General features: G+C 37.2%; 4 protein-coding genes across 5 annotated transcripts; 2 read left to right on the top strand and 2 right to left on the bottom strand.

Annotated features, from left to right (window-relative positions):
* On the top strand, positions 1-18,543 carry LOC116291894 (centriole and centriolar satellite protein OFD1). Its single transcript, XM_031699124.2, has 26 exons — positions 1-197; positions 433-633; positions 1,208-1,276; positions 1,632-1,665; positions 2,123-2,233; positions 2,368-2,510; positions 2,883-2,972; positions 3,375-3,458; positions 3,981-4,087; positions 4,314-4,433; positions 4,826-4,899; positions 5,330-5,421; positions 5,865-5,942; positions 6,337-6,404; positions 6,564-6,595; positions 6,960-7,018; positions 7,407-7,511; positions 11,852-11,963; positions 12,479-12,524; positions 13,229-13,421; positions 14,115-14,295; positions 14,879-15,107; positions 15,731-16,811; positions 17,215-17,253; positions 17,540-17,595; positions 18,504-18,543. Exons 1-26 carry the CDS (start codon positions 111-113, stop codon positions 18,541-18,543), a joined length of 3,531 nt encoding a protein of 1,176 aa, XP_031554984.2. The 5' UTR covers positions 1-110.
* Positions 7,780-9,106, top strand: LOC148906016 (uncharacterized). Its single transcript, XM_089039249.1, has one exon. The coding sequence runs from the start codon at positions 7,931-7,933 to the stop codon at positions 9,011-9,013; it is 1,083 nt and encodes a 360-aa protein (XP_088895375.1). The 5' UTR covers positions 7,780-7,930; the 3' UTR covers positions 9,014-9,106.
* On the bottom strand, positions 9,161-11,616 carry LOC148906017 (uncharacterized). The gene is made up of 3 exons (XM_089039250.1): positions 11,443-11,616; positions 11,266-11,328; positions 9,161-10,452 (listed from the first exon to the last, which is right to left on the bottom strand). The coding sequence occupies exons 1-3, from the start codon at positions 11,547-11,549 to the stop codon at positions 9,765-9,767; spliced, it is 858 nt and encodes a 285-aa protein (XP_088895376.1). The 5' UTR covers positions 11,550-11,616; the 3' UTR covers positions 9,161-9,764.
* LOC116291857 (cell adhesion molecule Dscam1) lies at positions 18,419-25,764 on the bottom strand. Of its 2 annotated transcripts, XM_031699074.2 has the most exons (7): positions 25,597-25,764; positions 22,010-22,300; positions 21,245-21,553; positions 20,254-20,460; positions 19,755-19,878; positions 19,511-19,609; positions 18,419-19,204 (listed from the first exon to the last, which is right to left on the bottom strand). In XM_031699074.2, the coding sequence occupies exons 1-6, from the start codon at positions 25,658-25,660 to the stop codon at positions 19,519-19,521; spliced, it is 1,086 nt and encodes a 361-aa protein (XP_031554934.2). In that variant the 5' UTR covers positions 25,661-25,764; the 3' UTR covers positions 18,419-19,204; positions 19,511-19,518. The 2 variants fall into 2 exon arrangements, with proteins under 2 accessions (XP_031554934.2, XP_031554931.2); XM_031699071.2 differs by having other exon boundaries at positions 18,419-19,609.
* Positions 25,765-26,898: the final 1,134 nt, after the last annotated feature.

A 26,898-nucleotide genomic window follows, 5' to 3' on the forward strand; every position in this document is an offset into this window, starting at 1 on the left:
TTAGTTTCTGCATGAAAACAAAATACCTGAAAATTATGGAGATATTCTCACTGAGGAGCATAAAAGACGTCGTCTTTATACCTTAAATGTAATCCTTACTCTATTGACTCATGGCTGACGAAGAATTAAGCGCCGAAGACCTTCGGGAGAAGTTGTTTCATACGTTCCGAAATCGCGGTGTCCTTGATTCTCTTAAGGTTTGTTTATGAGAAACATAAAAAGTTTGAAGAAGAAACTGTCATTAAGCCATAATTTTGATCATTTCTGCTAGGATAGTGCATTAATACCAAATTAGAAAACAAATAATGTAAAATGACTTTTAAAATTATAAAAATAAGGGTTTTTGTACTACTGTACACTGTATAAAAGCTAGTACACATCAAGAGTTCAAAACTAGAGCCCCCTCTTGCGTTCCTTCTTTCTTTCTTTTAGTCTCAGTTAAGGAATCGTTTGGTGACTGAGCTGCAGCAAACAGCCAAGGTTAATCTTTCTAATGGCAAAAAAAAGCCCCCAGAAGAATCATCTTTGTTCTATCATGCAGCCAATAGTCTAGTGGTTGATCACTTAGAGAGATGTAACTTTGAGTATACACTGTCTATTTTTCTTCCTGAGAGTGGAACCTCTAAAGACAAGGTAAGAATGATTTCTAGTGCTGATATCTAATTTATAATGTGTGATAGTTGGGTTAGTGGAGGGGAGATAACCCCTTGAATGTGATGTCAAAGCAGTTCAATTTGGAGGACAAAACGAAAGAATTCAATCTCCTGTGATCTGAATTGGATCCCTTTTGTCATGTCCTCCGAATTGAGCTGCATTCCGACATACTGCAAGGAGTCTATAGAGATATTGATATGTTGACCAGAGCTCTATTACCTTTTGAAACAAAAAGGGTTTATTTGTGTCCTGACATCAATGTTTGTAAACTGTGAATGTTGCTATGGCGATAGGAGATTCTTGAACCGAATTGAATTACAGAGTTGATAATGGGATACTGATCAAGCTATCTGAGAAATTCATCTTAAAGGGTTATGGGATATTCAGTTCCCATTCAAATCGCACTTTCATTTACCCTCAAATAACGAGAGGATATTTTTGATATCAAAGTAAACTTTGTTTAGGTATTGATGTCATATTTCAGGCTGACTCTCCCATCATGTCATAGATCATTTCTGTAGTGTATAACTTAGCTTATTTAATTGTTTTTCAGCTGTTGACAGTTAGAGACCTTCTACATTTACTCAAAATTGACAAAGATTCTCAATTATATAAATCACTGGTAAGTGAGTTAAGATGCATTGATACATGTGGGACACAAAAGTAAAATGATTCCAGGACTTTGGGTCATTTGTGAAGAAAGTTGGTTTCCCCACCCTCCCACCCCAGCAAAAATCAACCTCTAAATTGGAATTGGAACTCTGCAGAACCACTATAAAGTCCCATTTTATTTCATTTTTTTAAATGTTTGCCTCTAACTGCTGCCTAGATGAGGTACATTAATAAAAATAATAATATTTTTTAGTACTTATTTTGTGCACATTTAGCACTTATTACAGTCATACTGTACGTATGATAAATGTGCAGTATAACTGTATACATCTCAAAGAGAATTCATAACCTTTTTTGTTTTATAGGAATGTTCTTTGTCTAGCAAGATCAAATCCAAAAGTAAGTTAGTTAACTTTTGTTTCCAAAAAAACTGTTTTAAATTTATAACTTAAAACAATTCCTGGGCATAGTATTGAACTGGATCCATAGTGTACCAAGTATATAGGAAATGAAAGCGATTTCAGTTCTTAACTTAACAGCCAGAGACAGGAGAGCCTTGCATGTTATAAAAAACAAAATAGGAATTAGGAGATTAGTTGCCTATTGCTAGGCCTGTCGCTAGGGGTGGTTCGATGGTTCAAACAAACCTCCCCCCTCCACCTTTGTAGGAGTAAGAAATAATGTTTAGCGCTATTTTAGTTTTTCAAGAAAAGGCAAAGCTAAGTTTGGTAGAAAAATGAAAAGTTATTGTTACTTTTAAAGACCAAAGGTAAAGTTTTTCTTCCAGGTTAACAAACTGTTTAAAAATGGACCAGTTAACAGCCAGACTGTCAAATTACTTTTTTAACATCAACAGGCTTTCTTTGGGAAATAATGTCACAGCTTCTATCCCAGCATGGCCAAACGACACAGAGTAGTATGGCAATACAAACAGAGGAGTCTGCTTCTATAAGATCTCCATCTATTGGTATGTCTTTGTAAAATACAACCATTTGTGATGTGTGATTCTGGCCAATAAATTGAACCCAATTGATTGAGGTTAACAAAATAATTAATGTGGTTGCTTATAGATATTGTATTTTTTTTTCTTCTACATGTAAGCTGAAAAGCTACAGTTTATTGATCAAGCTTTCTCAGAACAAGCTGAAAAGGAAAATGAAGCATGGGGTTCACAAGCAGAACAGAAAATAGCTGAATTCCAGAGAAAATATGACGAGAGAAAGAAAGCTGAACTAGAGGCAGAGGTGTGTACTGTACATGTACACTGTAAATGTAGCTGTAAGGGAAACTACGTAGCAAAATATTGAAGCCATTACAGCACAACACCAAAAGTATGACCACATCTAATGTATTCGTATACTTCTTTGCATGTACATTAAACTGACGCATTTCATTGCAAAGCTGGCTGGTTTTACCAAATGAAGCGTGCAAATACTTGTTTGGCAAAAAAAAGCCAGTGTATAGAAGTACTGTATGCAAATACATTAAAATGTGGTCATACTTTTGCACTTTGCTCTGTAAGCATATCAAATTTCAATTTACAATTAATATTACAATTAACTAAGAAAGCTTAAAAAGAAAGTTATTTGGTTTTGATTTGGGTTTATTTTACTAAGATCAAGCAATACAAGGCTTCAGCACTTGCAAGCATGCGCCTTGAAGAGAAAGAAAGATTTCAAAGAGAAATAAAGATAGCCAAAGAACAGGTGAAGTACAGTGTTGCCATTCTATTTGTATGTGACAAATTATCTTTACCTACATGTACATGTTTAAATTATTTAATATTAAATTAGCCTGCTTTGCAGACTTGATTTTTATTACACTCGGAAATCTTGCCAAGAAATACTTTATTTTTAAATATTCAACTGTTTTTTGGTGAGTTCTCTGAATATAACAAAGTTGAGTCTGCAAAGCAGGCTAAAATTTAATAAGAACAATACGTTTCCCTTGTCCATTCATTCCTCCCCTTCCTTTCCTTTCTTTCCTTCTCTCCACTCCTCCCTCTCTCCCTGTCCTTTTTTTTTTTCTTTTCCTGTTTTCCTATCATAGATGCAATATAATAAAAAAAATCAAACTCCTTAAATAATGGTCATGTTTTAAATCAATAGATGGAAAAAGATTATTCTTTGAAGGCTGAAATGTTACGATTAAAAGAAAAGGAACTTACTGATCTACAGTACCGACAGCAAAAGGTAAATGATTGTTTATATAATATATAAATTCCAACTTAATCTGTGAGCTACTGTAGCTGTTCTCTGACTTAGATCAGCCTAAGGGCTGTTTAAGACAAGATCAAGGAGGGTCTAGCAGTAATGAATTCACCTCTTTGGGGTTTTGGGTTTGTTTCCTGGATTTGACATCACATAATATGAGTAGAGTTTTTTGGGTCAATCTCCTTTGATTTTGTTCTTGAAATTTTCTCTTGGTTCTTCAGAATTACAGTATAATTTCCTCAACTTACTTTATTTGGATTTGATCTGTTAGTAGAGTACAAGTAGAGTTTTTTTAGGTCGATCTCCCTCAATTTTTTTCTTGAGTTTTTCTCTGGGTTCTTCAGAATTACAGTATAATTTCCTCAACAAACTCCATTTGGATTTGATCTGTTAGTACACGTAGACTGTGCACTGACTTTGATCAGCCAAGATATTGTTTCAGGGCTCAATAAATTTGATTTATCATTTTAGATATCTTTTCTTTTTTTTTTTTTTTTTCAGATTCAAGAGGAAGAAGCATATAGTCAGAGACAAAATATCCTTCAAGAAATGCAGACAGCAAAAGATCAGGAAAATGAATTCAAGATGAGACAAGAACTTCACTTAAAGTGATAATATTATTTCATTCCATTTACCATTTCAAGTCATTTCAAATGCATATCTTTTAATTACCAAAAATGAGGTAGACACCACAATTTATTGACTGCAATTTGGCCAGCATGCAAATTTGGCATCAAGGTCTAGATTAATGGATTTCATTTTGTTGTATATTTAAAAGCATTTGATTTTTCTACTCTTGAAAATGTTTTTATTAAATAAAGAATTGATATACAGGACTATACAATTAGAAGAAGAAAGGCTTAAGAATGAAGCTGAGAAAATTAAAACCAGGGAATTCGCTCTAAAAGATGAGGAAAAGAGGTGTCATCAGAAAATTGAGGATGAAATTCAAAGGTAGGAACCATGTGTTTTGGATAATCCAATCTCGGGGCACAAAATTAACACTTGCAAACTTGCAAAATGTGGGTGAAATTTTGTATTTAGTTAGTGACAAAAGATCTAACTAAGTTTTGGGAGTATGACCATAGTCCAGAAATTGAAGGACTGAAAAGTTTGGAACCCACATCAAGTAAAGCTTGTTATTCACTGCATCCAATAATGCTAGTGACTTTGAAATGTTTGCCTAATGAGAACAAAACTTACTAGCAAGGTTTTGCTAGTGGGCTTAAAAGTTAATTGTGTGTCCTGCAATCGTAGGACTACATGTATAGTGGAATATAGATGAAGTAATTCATGTACTAAGATCTCTTGGTTAAAAAGAATGGCATCTTGTTTTTGTAACTTAGATATAAATTGCAACACCAAGAAAGTTACCAAAAAAGACTCCATGATCTAGAATTAAGAGAGGCCCAGATAAAACGTAAGTGTGTTGCAGGGGTAAAGTTTTTTGATATCACATAATTTAGTGTGAGGTATTTGTGTTGCTCTCTACTGCTGAATTTCGAATGAATTTACTCATCTGATAAATCAGCAATAAGCCTTTCCCTCTTACATTTACCCTGACCTTCCAAGCTGCTTAATCATTGTACCCTTTCTCTGCCTTCAGTAGGTAACTACATGACCATGCCTTCAATTAGTAATTTTTTCGAATAAAGAAGGCTGATGTTTCCATGCCTTGACTTTAAAAATTAGATATTTACTGAAGTGTCTGGTCTTTCTAGCACTTTCACACTAATTGGAGACACTTTTCACTAGCACACACTACCTCTGCATTTGATGTTCTGTTCTGACTCTCAAAGAACCCTCATCATTTAGGAAGCTACATTGTATAAACCTATTTTTGCATGTAGAAGATAAAGAAAGTTTTGAGAGAAGCAAATCAACCTACATGGGATACTATGATGAATTAGAGGGGAAAAAAGAGCAGCTGAGGCAGATGCAGGTGTGTGTAAAACTACTATCAATAGGAAATAAGGTATTAAATTACTCCAGGGTAAGTATTGCAACATCATGGTAAAGTTGGGAAGGTTTATGTTCCTTGCACTATATTTTTGGTTAAAGAAAGCAAGGCAAAAAGATTTTTAAAATAAGTTTTTATAGCAAGACTTGCATTTTAGTAAGACCTGCATTAAAAGACCTAAAAGTATGACCACATTTAATGTATTTGCATACTTCTATGTAAATGCTAGTTGAAGAAAAAAAATTTCCCCTGAGAAACTGAATTCTTTCACATGTAAACCAAATTAGACCAAATTAGACCAGATTAGACCAGATTCAGTTATTCCTGCCTCCTGTCATGGTTGCCATAACATAATGATGCAAAGCCTGTATTTAGCAATTTCTGGTGAGGTTATCAACTTACTGAAAAACGTATTTGAATTTTAGAATCAGTTTGAGGCAGCCAAGTACAACATTGCTACTCTCCAGCAACAAAAAGACACACTGCTACAGAAACTAGATGAGGTACAGTTTTTTTAAGTGCTCTTTAGAGACCCTTTGTTATTCATTCACCCATCCCCTCCCCACCTGTGACTTATGAGCGATTAAAAACATACTGCAAATCACATCTCCATAGACTTGTATAACTTTGACAAACAGTAAAATTTATTTTATTAAATAGTACTCAGATGGAACCCAGGGGCTTAAAATAATGGCCGATCAGTCGCTGGTCATGATAACAGGACAAATTAGTTTTAGCTTAGTCATAGGCAAAGATTTGAATGGACAAGTCCCAGTTCAGGCATTGTCAGATTTGTCAAGACAATGGATATCCTCAAGTGATAGAGAACGTTTGCCTAACATTATACCAGTGATACTGACCTATCCTGCTTATAACCCAATACATCTTAATGCATAGGTAAGGGACTATAGAACAGTAAAAGATAATGAACAAATGTTACGAAAAGAGAAGGATGAGCTACAGAAGTAAGTACAAAAAGGATTATTGTTTAGCATTTAATTCTCTTCAATCAGAATACAAGAAAGCTATTATATGTTGGGCTTTATCTTCCCATAGTTTGTACATAAGGTTACTGCAATTCAACAAAAAGGTATTTCTAATTCACAACTTTTTTCCTTTGATAGTCGTCTGGAAGAACAAAGCAACAAAGACAGAGGTACCAAGACCACAATCAAATCGTTTATTTTTACTTGTCTTTTATATTAATTTTGTTGTAGTAATCAGGGGATAGCAGGCGTCCTAGGGCTGGGGGAGCGAGGTCAAAAAATGATGATTTGAAAAGAAAGATAAAAGGGATAGGTCTTCTTTGCTTTGGGTTTTTTAGTTACTTGGGGCTTTTCTGCTATCCCATCATAGCATAAAATATAATTTTTCTTTCAATTTCAACTTTTTAAAATGAAAAATGAAAAATAAAATGGAAACATCAATTTTCTTTTTTTTGGGGGGGGCCATCCCCACCACTCCCCTTGACTCCCTTGCTTGTACCATTGACTTTAACTAGAACCTAAATATGTTTACAGTTAATGAAGAAACCATAAAAGAGTTGAAAGAAAAACTATCAAAACCTTCTGCGGAACTGGTAAGTCTAACAACTCTCAAGTTCAAGTCAATAAAAAAACTTAACAAACTCTACTCGCATGAGAGTCCAGAGACAAGACCAATACCACTTCATCCCCTTTGATTCAAAACTAATTATAATGTAATTATCAGGAGGCGCAGAGACCAGGGGGGGGGGGGGGGGGTTATTGTGGTATAGTCCCTTCACCATCCCCCTGCCCCCATTTTACCTTTTCCCATACTATAATCTCTAATATTTTCCAATCTGATCCTGCCCATTTTTTCCCATAGTAGTCTCTTATTTCCCAATCTTGGCCCACACACACACTTTTTAGGCTGGTCCGCGGTCCTTGATTATTTGTCACAAGAAGATGTCATCGTTCTTTGTCTAATGTTTTTGATATTTCAAGGTTTCGGTGCGTAACGAATTAAAGGCGGTCAAAGACGATACCAAGAATAAGGAAAAACTACTTAAAGATAAACAACGAAAACTTGAAGCTAGATTACAACAGGAGGTAAAAGCAGGTTTCGTATGAGTGTGTAACCTGGTCCTGACTAACGACATAAGCGTTCCGTTCTTCTTATGCTTGTGCTTGTGCTTATGCTTCGCTGAATTTCCCAGTGATGATTTACGCTCTTATGCTTATCAGGCTCGTAAGAGCTCGGCACGTTAACGGTATGGAATATTGACGATATCATTTGAGTCAATCATAGCGCGCGAAATCCCTGCTTGCCAATGAAAATGCTTAGTAACGTTACCGTCACGGTCACGACACACAATAGAGAGTTTAAGATAAGACCGCTACGGTAGACTACTACGGTTGAACGCGTCTGGTGAATACTGGATCGAGCATACCGTATACGGTTCAGTGGTCGCAAAAAATGATATATTTTGATTCGCAACCGAGTGCTATCCGAGTGTTGGCTAGCAGAAATGTCGTTTGAAGATATAAGAAATGCAATCGTCATTGCTTTTGCTGATAGTATTTTGAGAGAGGATGAGTTCTTGATTTTATATGAAGAATATAAACCCTCTAATCCTTCTTATCCATTCTGGAAATACGACTCCTTTTGCTTGGATGACTTGAGTTCTAGCGAGTGCGAATCTAACTTCAGAGTCGCAAAAGAGGATATACCAGTGTTAGGGAACCATCTGCAGCTACCTGTACGCTTCGTTTGTTCTCAAGGGACTGTCTGCAGTGGATTAGAGGGCTTGTGCATGCTGCTAAAGAGATTGGCCTACCCTGGTCGGTATTACGATATGATTCCTACGTTCGCTCGTCCAATACCCGAGATAAGCATGATAACAAACACTGTGCTTGACTGGATTTATGAAACTCATGGTTTCCGTTTATCCTCCTGGAATCAACCTTTTCTCTCCAGAGCATCTTTTCAACGATATTCAGAAGCCATATTAAGAAAAGGCGCTCCTCTAACGAATTGTTTTGGCTTCATTGATGGGACTGTCCGTCCAATATGCAGACCCGGCTTACACCAAAACGTAGTATACAACGGACACAAACGAGTTCACGCGCTAAAGTTTCAAGCATTAGCACTTCCAAATGGTTTGATAGCCAATCTTTACGGTCCAGTGGAAGGGTGCCGACATGATGCAGGGACGTTAAGAAACTCAGGACTCTTGGGAACCCTTGAAAGAATAGCTTTTAACCCAGCAGGGAACGTTCTCTGTGTATACGGTGACCAAGCCTACCCGCTCCGCCCCAACTTGATGTGTCCCTATCGCGTTGGAGATGTTCCTGTTCTAACACCTGATATGAGGTCTTTCAATGAAGCTATGAGCTCAGTCCGAGTCTCCGTGGAGTGGTTGTTTCGCGATGTCTCGAACTACTTCAAGTTCATTGACTATAAGAAAAACTTAAAGATAGGATTAAGTGCAGTAGGAAAGCAGTACATAATAAGTGCATTGTTCAGAAACATGCTCACTTGTTTGTATGGTAATACAACCTCTGAGTCATTTCAAGTTGAGCCTCCAACATTAGCTGACTATTTAGCATAAAGCGCATAATATCCTGTTGGAAATATTGCAACGCTCTTCTGTTTGTTTGTTGTTGTTTTTAATAGAATAAAGTAGGTCATTACACCCCTGAAATAGATCTTATTTAATTTGATACATTTTAGTATACCCCAATTGAAATTCCATCGGTTACATCTATTTTCTTGGGTTTATTAAGCCTTCTGGTAATACATCTTCATAATTACATTAATAATTGTTATATTATAATAATAGTTACTATAACCTGGTCCAATTGACTATTAAGCCTGGTTCACACGAGCAACGCAAGTGCAAACGCAAACGCAAGAAAATGGAAAGGTTTCCATTCTTTCATTTTTAACGTGTGAACCGTACCGGTGAAAACGCAAACGCAATACTACAACGCAAGCCAGTCCTTTCGTTTGTTTGTGTATTTGCGTTGCTCGGGTAAACCAGGTTTTACACTTTGATCAGTAATAAATATTTACAAATACTTAAAATTATTCAATATATATTCACAATAATATTATTTCTATAAGTTGAATAATGCAGTTTTGAATAAATAGCTTACATACGTAACACACGCATCTTGGTTTCTCATACTTTAGTTTTGTTTTGTGACTGATATACTGTACGACATCGATAAAAGCATTTCTAATAGAACAAAAACACTAGCTAGTGGAAAGTATTATTAAAGTGCGTTTCACATTACATTAAGTAATGTAATTTAACATACAAATCCAAACAAGAACCGAGTGGTTTAAAAGGCAAAAACTTATTTTGCTAGTCTTTTGACAATGTCAGCCATAAGTTGCATCTGTTGCTGTTGCAATTTGTAATGTTCCTTTTGCTGTTCTGCTTGAAGACGCATTTCTTCTCTGCGTAATTCAAGATCTTGCTTTCGCAGAGCGGTTTCTACTTCTGTTTTTTCAGCCAAGTACTGCAGTGCTTCTGACCCTCCTTTTCTTGTTTTACGTCTTTTGGTCAACGCCTGCTCTACTTGGCCGTTCCCCTCTGAACCCGAATCACCACCTTCACTACCACTCTTTCTTGTTTTAGACCATGTTTCCATTGCATTGTTCCTAATGAATATGGCATTTTGTCTCTTTTTTTCCTGATTTTTTTCATCCCTTGCAACTTGGATCAGCGGAGATTTCATTTTTTCGACTATTTCTTCCAATATCATCTCATTTTCTGTTTGGTCATCAGGAGCAATGCCACTTGCAGACTCTTCATTCCTGCTTTTTTTCTTGAAGTCTGCCAACAATTTGTTGAAACGTTCCCTCACACTGCGTTGATCTCTAGGTTGACTTGAGAAATGAGCATAGCAGTTGATCCGTTCTGCTACTTCTGTCCACCTAAGACCTGCTTCTTTAGTCCCAGCTTTGTAGGCAAAAGGCTCGAGGGATACTATTTGTCGTAGAAGAAGTCTATCTCGTTCCTCTGTCCATCTAAATGTTCCACTGTAAATGAAATAAAAAAAGAAATAAATTTTTTTTCATGCCCTAAACATAATTGAATACCAAGTTATAATAAGCGAATGATTAAGTGCAAATATATTGTACCCATGAAATAGAGAAAGGGCTTCCATTACATCTGTGTAATAGTTTGCTGACAAAATCGCAAATTTAATTTAGTGCAATTTTTTTTACTGAACAAAGACTAGCGAGAACTAATTAGTGCAATTTCTTAAAAAGTGTCTCACGGATATAAGGAAAATACTCTAGCAAAGCACCTCTCTCAATATATTGCTCATAATTGATTAGTGCCAAGAAAGACAAAACTTTATTGAGCCGCAAATACAAAATTTCCTGCATAGAATGATAAAATTAGGAACAGAAAGAACGACACAAGAAGGAAATGAAAAAGTTTATCAACATAAGTTTTTTTTTCCAGTGAGGATGTCGCAAGTGCATGGTTGGTTTATTCCATGTTAGATGCAAATTAGTTGTTGTTAGTCCAGCAAAATATTTCATGATTTTAAACTAATTGCATTCAAACAACAATAATGATGACAATAATAATAATAATAATAGTAATAACTATAATAACAATAACAATAATAATAGTACATTATTTTCCTACTTCGTTTCCTAAGTGTCGTGGGATTGAAAGTACAAATATAAAAATATTTTAGAGCGAACGCTTGTTGCAATTAAAATAAGGTGATGTGACAATCAACCCCAACTAAGAAAAACATTTTAATGGACTTTATTCTCTCTCTGCATTAACTCTTGTGAAAGAATTACAAAGTAGTTTTGATTGTTTTTACTTACTTATTGCGAAGAGAACCGGTGACATCCGACTCCACACGTGGAACATTGCATGGACTTGTGGAACTAAAAAATTGCGATATTACAGCGTGTTAAATTGTAGCAAGCTATACAATACATTCTCATAAATTTAACCTGATATACGTACGCATTTGCAAAAAACTTATGATAAACACTCACCAGTTTTCATTTTCTGCATTCGGCGAAGCCATGGCTGAAATAGGAAGCCAAAATGATACCGGATTCACGGCCAGCCACTGCATGCATGAATTTTCATCCATGCGCATTGAAACTCGTCCCAGATCACGAACCGCGTTCAACCGTAGTAGTCTACCGTAGCTGCCCTATCTTAAACTCCCTAATACTGTCACGGTACGGAATTGACGACATCCTTTAAACCAATCACGGAACACTGACTTCCGGGTCTTAAATGAGAGACGATGTTTTTCCTTTGTGAAATAATTCGTTATACAAAATCATAATTGTTGCGCTCTGGTTGGAGAAAAACCGTATATCTGTACTTTTGCATTATGCTTCTCCGTACTAGATAACTTCAATACAGAAAACAATTTTATATTTTCTTTTTCAGAGTCAACGGTGTGCTGAATACCAAAGACTCTATGAAGAACACTTACTAAGACAAAAAGAGATGGAACACGAGCTAGATGACCTTAGAGCTGCCTTACACCACACCCAAACATGTTAGTAATATTAGGATTTTCTAAGAGTGCCTACCATATATTTATTTTTTCAAGGAATAGTCCCTTTCACAGTTCCCTGCGCCATCTTGAAAGGTAGCCATGCCCTTGCATCGAAGCAAGATGAACGGTAAGCATGCAATGATAGAGACCTTTTTTAACACCTTGGACAATTATTCACATGTCTCTATCATTGCATCGATGCAAAGATGGCGCAAGGAACTTTGAAGGGGACTATTAAACATGAATACTCAAGGCTTTTTGCAATAGTTTCGTCAACTACGAACAACATTGAATATGTCAATACAAATCTCCTTGTTTTGACGAGAACAATAATAAAACACGTCAGTCACTCCAGCTATTCTTGGATCTAGAATGACCAATGATCTATCTGCCATCTGCTAATATCGCCGTATATAAAATTTCTCGTAATGTCACCATTGAGTTTTGTTTGGGGACAGTATTGGGCCTCGGTTTCTTGCATATATTGATTGATTTATTTGCATGATTTTCTTCAGTCCTTAGGATGGAACTGGAACGCAAACGGATGAGCGAGGCGTCAGTGTGAGTATTCAATTTCCATCGCAGTTTGTTTTTCATTTATCAACTCCTTTAACCTTTGCATATGTGACATCATGCATCATGTATATGTGGTGGGTATAATATTGGACGGACTAGTATGCTGTCAAACCTGGAGATGCGTGCTTGTTATACGAGTTTATGGCTTGAGGATGACTTCATCTTCTCAGTCTTGTATATAAATGCTTGCACCTCAATTACTGAAAACTTAGAAAACACGCACGCGTTGTGTGTGCAGCTATAAAGCATGCGTGGGGTGGCAGAATACGAGAGAAGTGTTAGGGGAAGTAATTCTCAAGTGTTCTGCTCCCCAAGTGCTTTATAATTGCACACAGCCCAGCAAGCTAGTTGTTTGAATGACGAAATAGAATGTGCGCGCATGTGCTGTGTGCTCTCATAATGCATGCGCCTCAAACCATTCAGAACGCAAGATTAATAACAGTCATTCTATAGTGCAGATTTTTGCTCAGCTCAGTGCTGCAATCGCGTGCATGAAGCATTATGAGGGGATTGGGATAGGGAGCAATAGATTTGCAATGGCAAGTAAGCATTATGGGAAGGTTAGGGTAGTAGAATGAGCACTTGTTTCATTTTTGACAGGTATTGCGGTGAACAGAGCAAGCAATGCAGTCGCAGTTATTAATCGAAAGATCAGTTTGTCACACTTCTTCGTTTGTTTATCGATGTAGGTCTGATATACACGATTTAACTTTGCCCAGCCCTCCCGTCGAGCCAATCCCAGCAAAGACTTCAATTGCGTTTGCCCCGAGAACAAATCAACAGGACTCTGAAACAAATAGCTTCATGAATGACACAGCAAATACGCAGGAGCTGATCGCTAATACTAAAGACATTTTTGATAAGCTGGAAAAGAAAGCAAAGGTAAAATATACTTTAAGCCTGGTTTTTTCATTAGCAAAGCAAACAAGCATAATGATACAGCTATAAACAGGTTGGTGAAGGTTTTGTTGCAGCTGCATGCTGCATCTTGCATGCTGCATCTTGCTTACTAAGCTTGAAATGTTTTATATTCATATGTCAAAGAATCTCAGCACAGAAGGAAATATGCAGGAAAAACATGGATATAAAGTTTAGGAAATCATTATATCGTTGTGACCTTTTGCTTATTGAATTCACATCACCCATAGTGCAGTTTGGTCTTGATATGCAATATGCAACAAGACCTTCACCAACCTTTTTTTTTTTTGAAATAGCTGTATACGCAAACTGATTGTTTTTTTCTACCCAAATATAAAGGGGTTTACTAACTCGAAGGACTGCGTTTGTATATGTCAGTTTTCGTTGTGCGTCGTGGTGGAAACCAGGCTTAATGACCCATTTTCTATTTGATTTTAGCTTATTAGTGTATAACTTAAAAGGCGCTTTCAACAATAATGTTTCATTGTTAATGACAGTAAACCTTTTCAGTTTGGGTGTCATGGTTCCCATTCTAGATCATGCCATTCCCTTCCTTGTTTGAATGTATCTTCTCGAGCCTTATTGGTAAACAATACTCAAGAAAATGACACGTGATCTGGGTAAAATATTGCTGACTTACAATCTTAAATTGAACAGGATTTCGAAGAATCATATCGGCGTTTTCAGTCACGTATGAAGAACACAGGACTGGACCAGTTTACAAGCTTGCCTCCGGTGTCTTTGGACCGACACACCTTGCAGGGATACCCAAATCGCCAGGCAGAAATCATAGACCCACATCCTTCATTAGGGAAAGATACGAATATTGATAAAGCAGGTAAGACTAAGGTCAAACTTCACATGAGCCGAACCTAATGACATCGAAAACACCGTTTTGTTATCCGTTGTTTCAATTACGTTCGGCTCGTGTGAAAGTCGACGTTTGACCTGAGTGTTAAAAAAGTGTCTTCTCTTCTCTTCTCCTCTCCTCTCCTCTCCTCTCCTCTCCTCTTCTCTAATTAACTTCACAGATATTGCACACAGTTTTATTGACAACTTTCAAATCTTTTATTCTTTTATTTTACACATTGATCCATCCATCAATCTAATTTTTCATTCTTTTTTATTATTATTATTATTTATTTATTCACTGATTTCTCATTTCACTCATAATTCAATTGAGATCAATCAAACAATTTTGTAATTATTTGCTGGGTCTTACTTGACGTCATTTTCTGTCTTGCGGAATTTTTCATCCTCTAAATCGCAAGTTTTCAATAAAAATCTTTCTGGCTGACTTTACATGGTGGTCAGTGTTTGACCATCACTTGGAGGAAATAATGAGATTCACAGACTCTTATTGGCTGATTTAAACTCAGCAATAGTCATTCCGCTTGCTTTAATTATTCTATTCTTTATAGACGAGTTTGTTCCGCTATCATGGATACCAGTCACCGAGAAGAACGCTGCTAAAATGCCCGAGTCTCACGTTACTGGTGAGCATTTGGGTGGTTCTCTCGATCCTTTACATTTCCCCTCCTCTCTTCTGCCCTCCACAAGACGAGGCAACAACACCGACAGCCTTACGAGATTCTATTCGCTGCCATCTTTTGGTGTATCAGAAGTCACGCAGAACTCTTCAGCCCCTAGGTAGGATTTTAATATAACAGAAGTACAAAAACATTTGATTTGATTTGATGGAACCCGTTAAAATGCTTGGGGGAGGGGAGAGGCTAGAGACTAAATTCCTTTCCTATAAGGGTAGTTCTACTTAACTTTACCATTGTTTTGGATAAGTTTACACAAAATGCAAAAGTGCTAGGGGGATGGGGATGTCCCCATTCCGAGTGGGAATAAGGGAGGTTCTTCTTTCCTTAAGAGTTTAACTCTACCATGATTTTGGTTTCAGGTTAAAATCATGCAACAATATTGTAACAGTATTTGTGTATTATCTATGGGGGGGGGGGGGGGGGGAATATACCACATTCCATTCATCACTTTCTGTTTTCATTTTCCTTCAGTTTTCTTTTTTAGTTTCTTTATTTCTCTCTTTGTTGTTTTTACTTTTTTTTTTCTTTTTTTTTTGTTTTTTTTGTTTGTTTTAATTTTGTTTTTTTTTTTGTTTTTGTTTTTGTTTTGTTTTGTTTTTTTTGTTAGTTCTTTCATTCGTTTCATTCATTCATTCATTCGATCTATTTATTCATTTCTTTGTTTGTTATTCATTCTTTCGATCATAATCTTTAATTTTAGTTGTTTCTTTTTTATTGTGACAGATATTTCGGCTTATCCAGGACAGACAGAAGACCCCCAAACAACACCGTAAATGTTAGTGACTTAATAGCCAAACCCGGATCACCATCGGTGATATCAGCTCCAATAGACCACTCACCCATAGACAACAACACGACAGACTCAGGCAAGGGCAAGAAGGCGAAGGAGAGACACGCTGACTCATCTACTGATACCATGAGGCGTCCTCTTTCCAGTACAATCGATCGCGTCAGAGAAGGGACTGGAATGGGGTCACGTGAGAACGACTTTTTGACGTCTGCGAGCAGTCAAAGAAATAGCGACCACAATTCACACGTTCCAGTCATAGATGGAAGTGTATTCTACGGTAGAAAAAGTGATATTGATAAAGACTTAAGCGAGCAGGACTCGCATCGTAGCAGCGATGCATCTTTAAGTGGAGGATATCTCTCTATGGGAACTCTTAGTAAACCATCAAGAACGCGCGATGATACCAGGAAAACAGCTAATACAGTCACAGATTCAGCGAAGGAGAAAGAAAACGATGAAGTAGATGATTATAACGCTCCTGTACCTACTAGAATATCTCTAGATGTTGCATGGGGTGGTGCTCAAGTCAGTGGTACAGTTTTGAAGGAAAAGGACGAAGAATCCTCTCTCAGTATTCATTCAAATCCCTCTTTACCAAGTATTGGAGAAAAAGTCTCCGTTCCTTTGGATAGTGTTTGGAAAGACACTGAAGCGAGAAAAACCAGAGAAGAAAAAGAAAGAGAGGAGAGTGAACGTAAAGAACGTGAGTTACGTGAACAAGAGGACCGTGAATGGCAAGAAGAAAAGCGCAAACTCGAAGAACAACGGCGCCAACGTGAACAAGAAGCTCGGGAGCGTGAACAACGTGAACTGGAGGAATTACAACGTGAACAAGAACTGCGTGAACGTGAAAACATGGATCATGGAAGGGGGCAAACAGACGCAAACACAGAGAAGGAAATGAAAGAAATGCAAGAACAAAAGGAGAAAGAATCATCTAAAGACCCGGAGATTGATCCTGTTATGCTTCAATATATGCAGATGATTCAAAAGAAAAAGGAAGAAGAAGATAAGGTATTGTTTATATGTTACAACCATCTGACTTCTCGTATAAGAGATTCTTTCAGGAGGTTCGCTGCACACGCACTACCACTGAGCGGGCTATCAATTATTATGTAGCGCATGGGGGGTGGGGGTCCGTAACTGAAATAGTTCTCGACCCCCACAATATGTGATAACACCCCTAACCACCTTCTCAAAATAACGTAATCCCCCCTACAATTTCGCCGTTGTAAGTTGATTAAGTTATGTCGCGGGGTCAATTTCTGCTACAAAACGTTTTGTAGTTTTATGCATGCGCTTTATTATCCTGATGTTTGGATGACAAGTCGGCGCATGTTTGAAAAGACTCAGAAAAGAGACAGACGAAGGGACCCTTGCTAGTAGGGTAACCATTGTCATTTCCTTATTTTTTAAGGCTAAAGCAGTTGAACCCTCTAAAAAGGAGAGTAGAGAAGTAAGTACCAGGCCAGTAAATGAATACACAAGGCTATATATTTTTGATTATACTTTTTAAGCCTCCGTTACAAAGGCACCAATGTAACAAGACTGTAAAAAGTGCGGGAAAATACGGCCACGTCCAGGGGTTTCTCTCCACTATCTCGAGTGCTCTCTTAAGTCTTTTTTGATAAATTCAATTTTTTTTCTCTTTGCTAAACGAAAAATATTTTACATATCTATAGTGTTCTTTTTAGAGCTAAATTAAATAAAGACGTACTTTCTTCATTTTTTCAATGTTCAAGGCTGCTGACATTGGATCAAACTCTTCGTTGTCTCAAGGTGACGACAATTTGGGAAGGTAAATCAATGCTATTATGTTGAAAAATTTATATTCCACCCTTATTTACCACTCAAAATCAAAGGACTTTGAAATAACTATCCCGACTTTAATCTTCGTTTTGTTCAGGCTTCTATTAACATTCTGCTCTTATTTCTGTAACAAAAAGCTTTGAGCGTCGGCTATGGAGAAAAAAGGGTGAAATGAAAGGGAACGGAAATTTTTTTAACTTTGCCTTCCTATCCCAACCCCTTCTGGTTTAATCCTTTTCAATCCCCTTTTGCCCCGGTTAGCTCAGTTGGTCAGAGCATTAGTCTGTTGTGTGGGAGGTCGTGGTTCAAGCCTCAGCCGGACCAACACTCATGGTCTTAAAATAACTGAGGAGAAGGTGCTGCCTTTGTAATAATATCTGCAAATGGTTAGACCTTCAAGTCTTCTCGGACAAGGACTTTAAACCTTCCTAACCTACAGTAAAATGGGGGACGTAAAAGAACCACTGAGGAGGCGTAAAAAGAAACCCTGGCAGTGACCACCCTCAGTGCCTACACTTCATACTAACCATCTCTCATGCTTGTGAATTGCACAAAAAGCAATCTGTCATTCACAACTCCATGTAAAGTGCCTTTGATTATATTCACATATTAAAGGGCGCTATATAAATCATAATCATTTCATTTCATTTTTTCATTTTTGCCCCGCAACCCCATCGCCACATCCAAATCCAGAGCCTTTTTCACAGACAAGTGTGTTAAGCTGGGAAAATTAAATTGAATCACTTGTTATAGAGGGAGGCATAGTTTCACAATTAAACATTTTTCCTTCTTTCAATCAACCACACCTGGAATCATCTTTGACATTTATTCATAAGATTTCAGATCGATGCATATTTAATATAATATATAATCTTTGATGATTTATTGCAATTTCAGTATCGAGGAATTAACTGATGATGGTTTTGACTGGGGATGAAATACCAGCTTATCCAGACATACACTGGGTCTGGTTAAGGTTTGTCTTTACTTGCTCTTAGCAAATCCCTACGTTACATACAAACTACTGAGTCATCAAACTTAAATAGCTGTATTACTATCTAATAACTTTATAAAACAATCATAATTATTTTCAGGAGGGAATGTACATTTCATAATTTCTGTATAAAACTCTGCCGTGGAATTCCATCAAAATGTGGTAGCTGATTTATGGATTAATTTTACTTCTAAGGCCTAGGGCAAACGTCGAGCTTTCCATGCACCGAACTCATTAAAAACAATGGATATCAAGTGATAATGAGGCGGCATTCTTTGATGTAATTAAGTTCGGTGCATGGAAAGTTCGACGTTTGCCCTAGGCCTAAATCTCTGAATACCAAAATATGATGCAGTCCGTAGAAGATTTCGTATGTGTGATTGCTAACCCTCTGGTATACTATGACTTTAACTTTCACAAATAGTCACACGTAAGAAGCTCACATTATCCAATCACAATATGCTTGCGTGCATTGTTCTCCATATCCAACTACATTGTAGTCAGTACCCTATACTGCGGTCTCGGTATCTCAGCACCTAATACCCTCTAACGGTCCAGTGGCCATCTTTAAAACTTTACTATTTATTTATAAAGTATGTACGACCTGTAACAATAAGAAGACTCAACTATAAGATTTTGCACCTGCAATGCTCAAGAGTTAGAGAAGTAAACATCTAATTGTCGTACTGATTGATTAGATGCAAGCATCCCCAAGAGAGTCAAAAGACAAAAACATGGCGGTAATCGTGGTGCATGGAACAATGGATGCTAATGAGCAATCTTTTGATAAATAGCACCAACATGACTGCAATGACGTAACGTGCAATAGAAGAATAGAAATAAAGTTATAAGAAAAAAGGAACAGTTCATGCTAACATGCAGTATAATTGCCACGAATAATTACTGTTACCTAATGATTTATACAGCATTGTCTTGAGCCTTGTTATCTATACCCACGTTTGGCGTTGCATTACTCATTCTGTACTGTTCCTGTCTCAATCTGTAAAACCTGTAATACGCAAAACTCAAGTCAATATTACAGTAAGAAATCCAGAAAGCTGGCAATTGGCCATCTTATCTTGGGCATAATTCGTTTTCTCAGCCCCAACGAATTAGCCAAATCAAATCAAATCATTTGGTTGGAAGGGTTTTACCTGTGGTTTTTATAGAGTTGCCATATCAACAGGAATATAGTAACACCCATAATGGCTACAATGACTGCCATTGCTATAAGTACGTACACCAACCAGTTAGACTCGGAGGTTCTTGCGAGCTTATCTGTTCAAAGCAAGAAAAAAGGTTAAGTACTCAACAAGCGAAACAAGCGTTTTAAAAACTTAGGCTGGAAAACGGGATTGTGACCCCCCCTGAACCTGTGTTTAGAGTGTCAAACTTCATATCAGACAAAAGTTTGCTTTATAAGCAATAGAAGCTCTCTAAAAACGTCACTGTTTATTGACTGAAATGTCGCATCACTAAAACACTAAAATCGCTGCAAAAGTCGCCCACGTAAACGAGCCTTATTATGACAATTAACATAACATTAATAAATATTTACGTCGAATAAGAATGCAGAAAATATTTTTTAATTCGACGCATGGTCACAATTTAAATTGCGTACATGTTTTGTATTTAAAAAATTCTTAGACATACCCGCTGGACTAGGAAACTCAGTTGGTTGATTAGTACTTATGGGTATCGACGGTTCCTTGGGTTCACTCGTGGTAGTTTTTAACAAAGGTGTCGTGCTTAGATCATCTGTTGTCGTTGGTAGTGGGGGCGTTGGTGTTGATGGGGTTGGTACCGTTGACGGTGATGCTGTTGTCGCGGCTGCACAGGGTGACACTGTTGTTGCCGAAGCTGTTGAAGATTTAATTTGAGCATTTATAGTACACTCTACAAAATTAATCGATTCTGATTGGACAAGAGGAGTACAATTAAATCCCAAATTGTACTCTGTAGAGTCCCAATTAAGTTGCTCAATTCTTTTGAGTGTATCATAAACAAAAAATCGCACAATCTTCTCGTACAATTCGGAATTCATAGATACTTGTGATGTTTTGAAAATTCTCAAATTGAACTCGCCTAAATGCTCGTCCAATTTTGAAAACTTTCAAAGCAATCACTCGTACCTATAAATTCCGAATTGTACTCGAGATCGTGCCATTTCCTATACTTATATGAATAACACTTATTTTTTAGTTAGTTCTTTGAAAAGGTCATTGAAACCAGAAACCATGAGTACGCAGAAGTACGAAATGTCAAATAAAAGTGTAATATTAAGCTTGATATTTAAACACCGACGCAGCTCACTAGTTTTAAGCTAGTTATCTCTTCTTGGTATTTAGGTGAAACCCCCCACTATTTGCTTATAACTAAACGATTTCCTCAGTATCTCATAGAAAGTATACATGATTTCTCGATAAGTATGCATGATTTGTTTGTTGGCAGGATTTTCTAAAACTTAGTTCCCTTAATCTCTTCCCTTCCCTTGTCACTGAGTATGGCAAGCACTAGGGAAAAAAGGAACTCGAGTGCCTATTGGAACGTCCTTTTCCAAAGCTAGCACACCCCAATTAAGGCCAATCACGTACTATGTGGGGAGAAATGATGATAAGGATGCTAGTATTCTATAGATACTTACCGTATTTGTGATACAAATTCATGGATTGCCAACCCTTACACATGCCTTTCGAGTTAACTGCTGCTACTTTGAACCCATAGCTTTCTGCGTAACTCATATTTTTCAATTTATGAAGTATGCCATTTGGATCGTGGTTAGTTATATTTACAGTGGTAACATTTTTAAACTCTGGCATGCTTTTGGATTTGTAGAAGATGACGTAATGTGTTATTTTCCCATTTTGGTCTTCTTTAGGTATAGGATACCATATAACATCAAGGTCGTCGTCAGTTAGCTCAATGTATCCCATTGTTGGACACGTTTCGGGTTCTAAGGAAACCCAAAGCAAATCAAATTTGACAATCAGATATAATACCAACAGCATTAAGACATCAGGGCGCGGTGATAAGAAGAGTGTATCCGACGGATAAATCCTTATCCAGTGGATAAGTCGATGCTGTTCTCCAAAAAATATACAGCTATTTCAAAAAATGTTGAATACTGCAGACTGAATATTGCATTCCAAGCACAAAGAGCATTGTGGGTCTCGTTAATTTGAAACAAAAAGTAAACATACAGCGATTTGCTCTCTATATGTAGATAGTATATTGTTTCGTATGGAATGCACTAAAAACAAAATAAATAACTATTACTAGACCCAAAATGCATACCGGTCTTGGAAGACACTATTTTATAGTAAGGATTTCTCCATCGGATAGCGCTATCCCACCACCCTTCATACAACCGGGCCCACCGCAAAAACAAACTTATTATTTAACAACTGACCTTCTTCTGCAGTCAGAATTGACTTTATTACTGAAGGCGGTCCATAACCATCTTTATTTTTGGCCATCACAAAGATCTCATATTCCCTATAAGGCTTTACCAACAGCTTCGCCTTGGTAACGATTTCTAATTCCACCAACTGTAAAACACTGCTACCTTTGACCTTGTAAAACACAGCGTAGGCTAGTTGGGAATTGTTACCATCTTCAGCAGGTCTTGTCCATGAGATGTTAATGCTGCGGCTCCCAATGTTATCAATAGTTACATTTATTGGTGCACTAGGGATAGACCCTGAAAAAAATCGTTGTATCTAAATATTTAATCCAATCCTGATACTCTAATAGAGGCGTTGCAACAATCACGTGATGGCAGTCATGACAGGAGGCATAGCAATAGAGTCTTTCTCCCCTGGGAAACTGAATTCTTTATCATGTAAATCACATTAGACCAGATTCAGACCAATTGTTCCTGCCTCCTGTCATGGCTGCCATCACGTGATGGTGCAAAGCCTCTATAGACTAAAGTTTGTTTGATGTATTGTTTTCTCCTGTGCCACGAAAGTATTTCTCCGGGTTCTCTGGTTTTTCTCCCTCCGTAAAAATCAACATGTGAGTTGATTGTAGTATGTATTGAATGTAGAAGATGATCCTTGGCACCCTGATTTCATTTGAGGTTTTTTCTCTCCGGTCTTCCAGTTTTCCTCCCACCTCTAAAACGACAAGCTCAACGTAATTCCATCTGTTAGAGCAGTTTTCGTATGACTGAAAAAGTCAGTGCCAGTATTCTTCCTTGCCGCGACCGTGAGGTTTTCTTTTGTGCTCGTCCAATATCGTGACATTGACGTATCCGTGTCCATACCGCGTTCATGACGTGTTTCGAGCACTTGATAGGACGGAGAGTAAATTTTCGTGGCATGTCTTAAACCAGCCCAGAAGATGTTTACGGTTCGATAGAAGGAATCCGATAAAAGCGATTTTACTGTATTACTTTTAAAATAGAAGGTTGACGTCGAAGGGCCGATGAATCACTGCACAATAACCATTCCCAAGATTTCTAAGGCTCAGGTCAAACGTCGAACTTCACACGAGCCTAACCTAATTACATCAATGAAGACCGCCTTGTTATTCATTGTTTTATTTAGGTTCGGCTCACGTAAAGTTCGACGTTTGAGCTGAGCCTCAGCTTCTAGCGCCGAGCCATAGTTGGCTTATGTATAAAAACGCTAAACACACAACTACTTAACGAATTACAGAACCTCTTCTTAACCTTTAGTAAATCAAATCTCTATAAGCTGTCTGTAGACCATATGTCAAATAAATCAAAATGTATTCATCAATTCATCGGCAGACGACTCGATAGCTTTAATAATAAGATCTAAAACAAATGCTTGGAACCGACGCAGGCTAGACTCATACTTAAGGTTAGCGATTTTAGTCTCTCCAAACTATTTTCAAATAACAAATTAACTTCAAGTTAAAGTTTTAATTCGTTGAGCTTGTGGGACATAGCAACCGTAACTATGGGGAGTCGGAACCATGACTTCTATTGCAAACCCGACAGTGTTTCAAAGTTTTAGCTTAACTATGTTTGAGTGTCTGAAAAAACAATAGTCTGAAAAAACAATAGTCACCAGTAGACTCAGTTTTTACAGAGCTGTGAACAAAAGGTAACTCTTTTTCTTTTTTTTTCTTTTTCTTTTTAATTTTTGGCACTGCGATGAAAACTAGGAGTGTACAAAGGATTGATAGGCGAGGCGTTCGGCGTATTTTGCGCGAAGGTGGGGTGGGGTGGGGGCAATTCTCCTTCTTGTATCCACCCTCTCCCCAATTTTATTTCTCGTTTTCTCCAATTTTTGGGCTCCTTCTCACGAGCTAAATACAATGAGTAAAATGAAGAACCTCTTTCAGAAGAATCCTAAACTCTACCTATATAATGTTTTAAAATAGCCTCGATCATCGGCCATGGTGATCATATGTTCACAACCCCAGATCTAACGTCTCAGCTTAATGAAATTCAATCATGGCATGTGTTTATGGGGACGATTCTGTCAATTTCTCCACTTTAGATAATAAATCAAGTTCACTCAAAGATCTGCAAAAATGTTTTACTATAAAAAAATATAAAATATTCCATTCGGGGGACGACGGTTTTCTTCGAGAGCAAAAAGCGATGGGCAAAAAAAGTTTTAACGAAGCAATGATTCCCCTGTCGTTGAATCAAAACATGGTTAAGGTTAGATTAGGAATCCCTAATCAACTAAGTTCAACAAGGTCGAACAAGATCAACGGCTTTGAAACGCACGACAAGAATCAACTTTATAGATAAAAACTTTATTTTTCCAGTTTAAAAAAAATAATTCTAGCAGCCAGAAACTATTTACTATCCATTAGCTTCGTTTGCAGCACTCTTGCTATAAGTATTGTTCTTTAATATCATTTCTGACAGTTCTTGATATTTGTAATGTACGTCACAAAATGATGTTTGACAAGATAAATCTCTTTATCTTTTTAACTATACAAACTCCATAAACATGTCATAAATTCCAGAGTTAAATAAAGACTCGAAAAGCTCTGCCTTAGCTTGATAAACGACCAAACGAATGAATCGATCTTATTAGTACATCTGGATGTCATTATGTACAAAATTTATTCGCTATATCAATTTCTTTCTCTAGCTCAGTGGTAAACAGAAACGGGTATTAAATTTTGTGGGCGGATACATTTCCGGTCGAACGGGGGGAGCAAGAGGAGAGGGAATGCTCTGAACAAACAGTATAAACCTCAGGTCGACTATATTTTCCGTCATCCTTGCTTGTCTAATGACCCGGTTGTCTATTTAAAGACCCTTTTTAAAATTCCATGAGAATATTAGTCCTATAATTGTTGCACTTTATTACAGCAAAGCCTGCCAAATCCGTTCAGTTCAAAAGTATACCCTCCCTTCGCCCCTTAACTAATGTATTTATCCCCCCGCCCGCCCCTCAATAAATGTATCTGTTCCATTAGCTTCATTACGAAGTATGAGCAATCGTCAAACCTTCAGCAATCACGGAAAAGATTGTAAAAACGCTGCGCCCTAGAAAGCTGGTCTATCTTTTTAGGTCCATAAATCAATTGTTAATTTGAACAAATATATCCTAACAATAGACGATGTTAGTATATTTAATTAGAACACAAAGAAAACTTGATTTTGAAGAATAATCAAACAAACAAAGTCACAGCATCACTGCTTGATATCAGTTACAAATCATGACTGTCCAGCAAAGAATCGTTTATAAAATTTCAACAAAAAAGAACTTTAGATTATGTAACGAGGCCTAAAAGACCCGTGTCAGATCAAGCACGTACCAGAATATTAACTTAGATTTTGAAGTTTTTCAGTATAACAATGTAAGCGAGTCGAGTGTTTGAACAATATACTCGATAAGGCTAGGAATTTCTTACGATTTTCTCAAAAAAACAGGACTCGTGCATATTCAATGCAAGTGCAGTGAACGTTGCCTTCTAGAGCTACCAAAGTTAAGGTTTTTTTTAAATTGTCTGACCTTGCTGCAAAACTCAACAAAATTGACCTACAATCTTACTTACCACTGGCTATGTTCAAAAGCGCGAAAAGCGACGCCAAAATCACCACAAGTTTCATTAAAGTCATTTTCTTGTTTGATAAGAAAAAATTTCCTCTTGTCTTCGATAGGAAATCGGGTACTTTCCTTAGATTCAGTTCACTGGCAATACTTATGCCTGCATATATACTCTAGGTATAAACCCTCTCTGACGTCCTACTTATAGACAGTATCATGTATCGTGACGTACTTCATACCTGAACACGTCCACGTCTAAGGACTTCATCAGACTCTAGCTATTTCCTATTCGATCGTTATGTCAATCGTTTTCCGCCGGAAGTAGTGTTTACTTCGTTTCGATCGTGTACATAGGCTAATCGTGTACTGAATTAAAATTAGCCGGCTTCAAACTGAAATTTGGTTTTGCTGATTCATTGGTTTTTATTTATGGATAAATAATGTACCTACCGTATTTACTCGAATAAGCACCCCGGCGCTTATTACATTTTTCACGTCTAGAACGGGGCGCTTATTCGGGGGAGGCGCTTATTCGAGGGAGGCGCTTATTCAATGGGAGGGAACGCGTACACAACTGTCAAAGTATGCTTTTCTTTTGATATCAATGCTATATTACTACAACAGTACTGGTATTAGTATACTATAACGAGAAGAAGCGTCCCATTAGGTGCGAGGCGCTTATTCGGGGGAGGCGCTTATTCGAGTAAATACGCTATTTTGCAAAATTTATCTTTCTTTAAATTTCAATTTCGCGTCGTTTAACTCACTGTTACATACCCCATCCACTGTGTTTTTAGCACATTTTCACTTTCTCCCAAAGAGACCAGATATCATATATCCGTGAAAAAGTTAACAAACGAAATTGTACAAATTAGTCGGCAAAGTTTTATTGTTCTACGACCGGTCTACTGAGGTCTGAACTTACTAATTCGTGAAAATTTCTTACATAGTTTTGAACGGATATATGGTATGCACTCTAATAAGAATTCGTGAGGAATAGAAAAGTGCACTAAATCCCAAATTGTTGGTCAAACTGAAAAGTCCCTTTTCTTAAGGACTGAAATCTTTTTTGATGTTCGACAAATTTCAAAAGGAATTGCGACGTGTAACAAACATCCAGACATGGAAGCTCCGTTCCATACAAGTTTCAGCTGAAAGTTTCACCTTTGAACATGGTCTAACTTTGGCCACTGTTATAAATTTTTTGATAAAGTTTTCTGAATAGTTAAGCATTTTATTTTAACTCCTTTGGAACAAAATACTTTTTAAAACTTAAATTGAAACTTGTTTTAACAAAACTTTTTAAATT

The sequence above is a fragment of the Actinia tenebrosa genome, unplaced genomic scaffold (genome assembly GCF_029948245.1).
Source record: "Actinia tenebrosa isolate PJP-AT-01 unplaced genomic scaffold, QUT_ActTen_1.0 PGA_scaffold6__47_contigs__length_16458017, whole genome shotgun sequence".
In the NCBI taxonomy this organism is placed as follows: Eukaryota; Metazoa; Cnidaria; class Anthozoa; order Actiniaria; family Actiniidae; genus Actinia; species Actinia tenebrosa.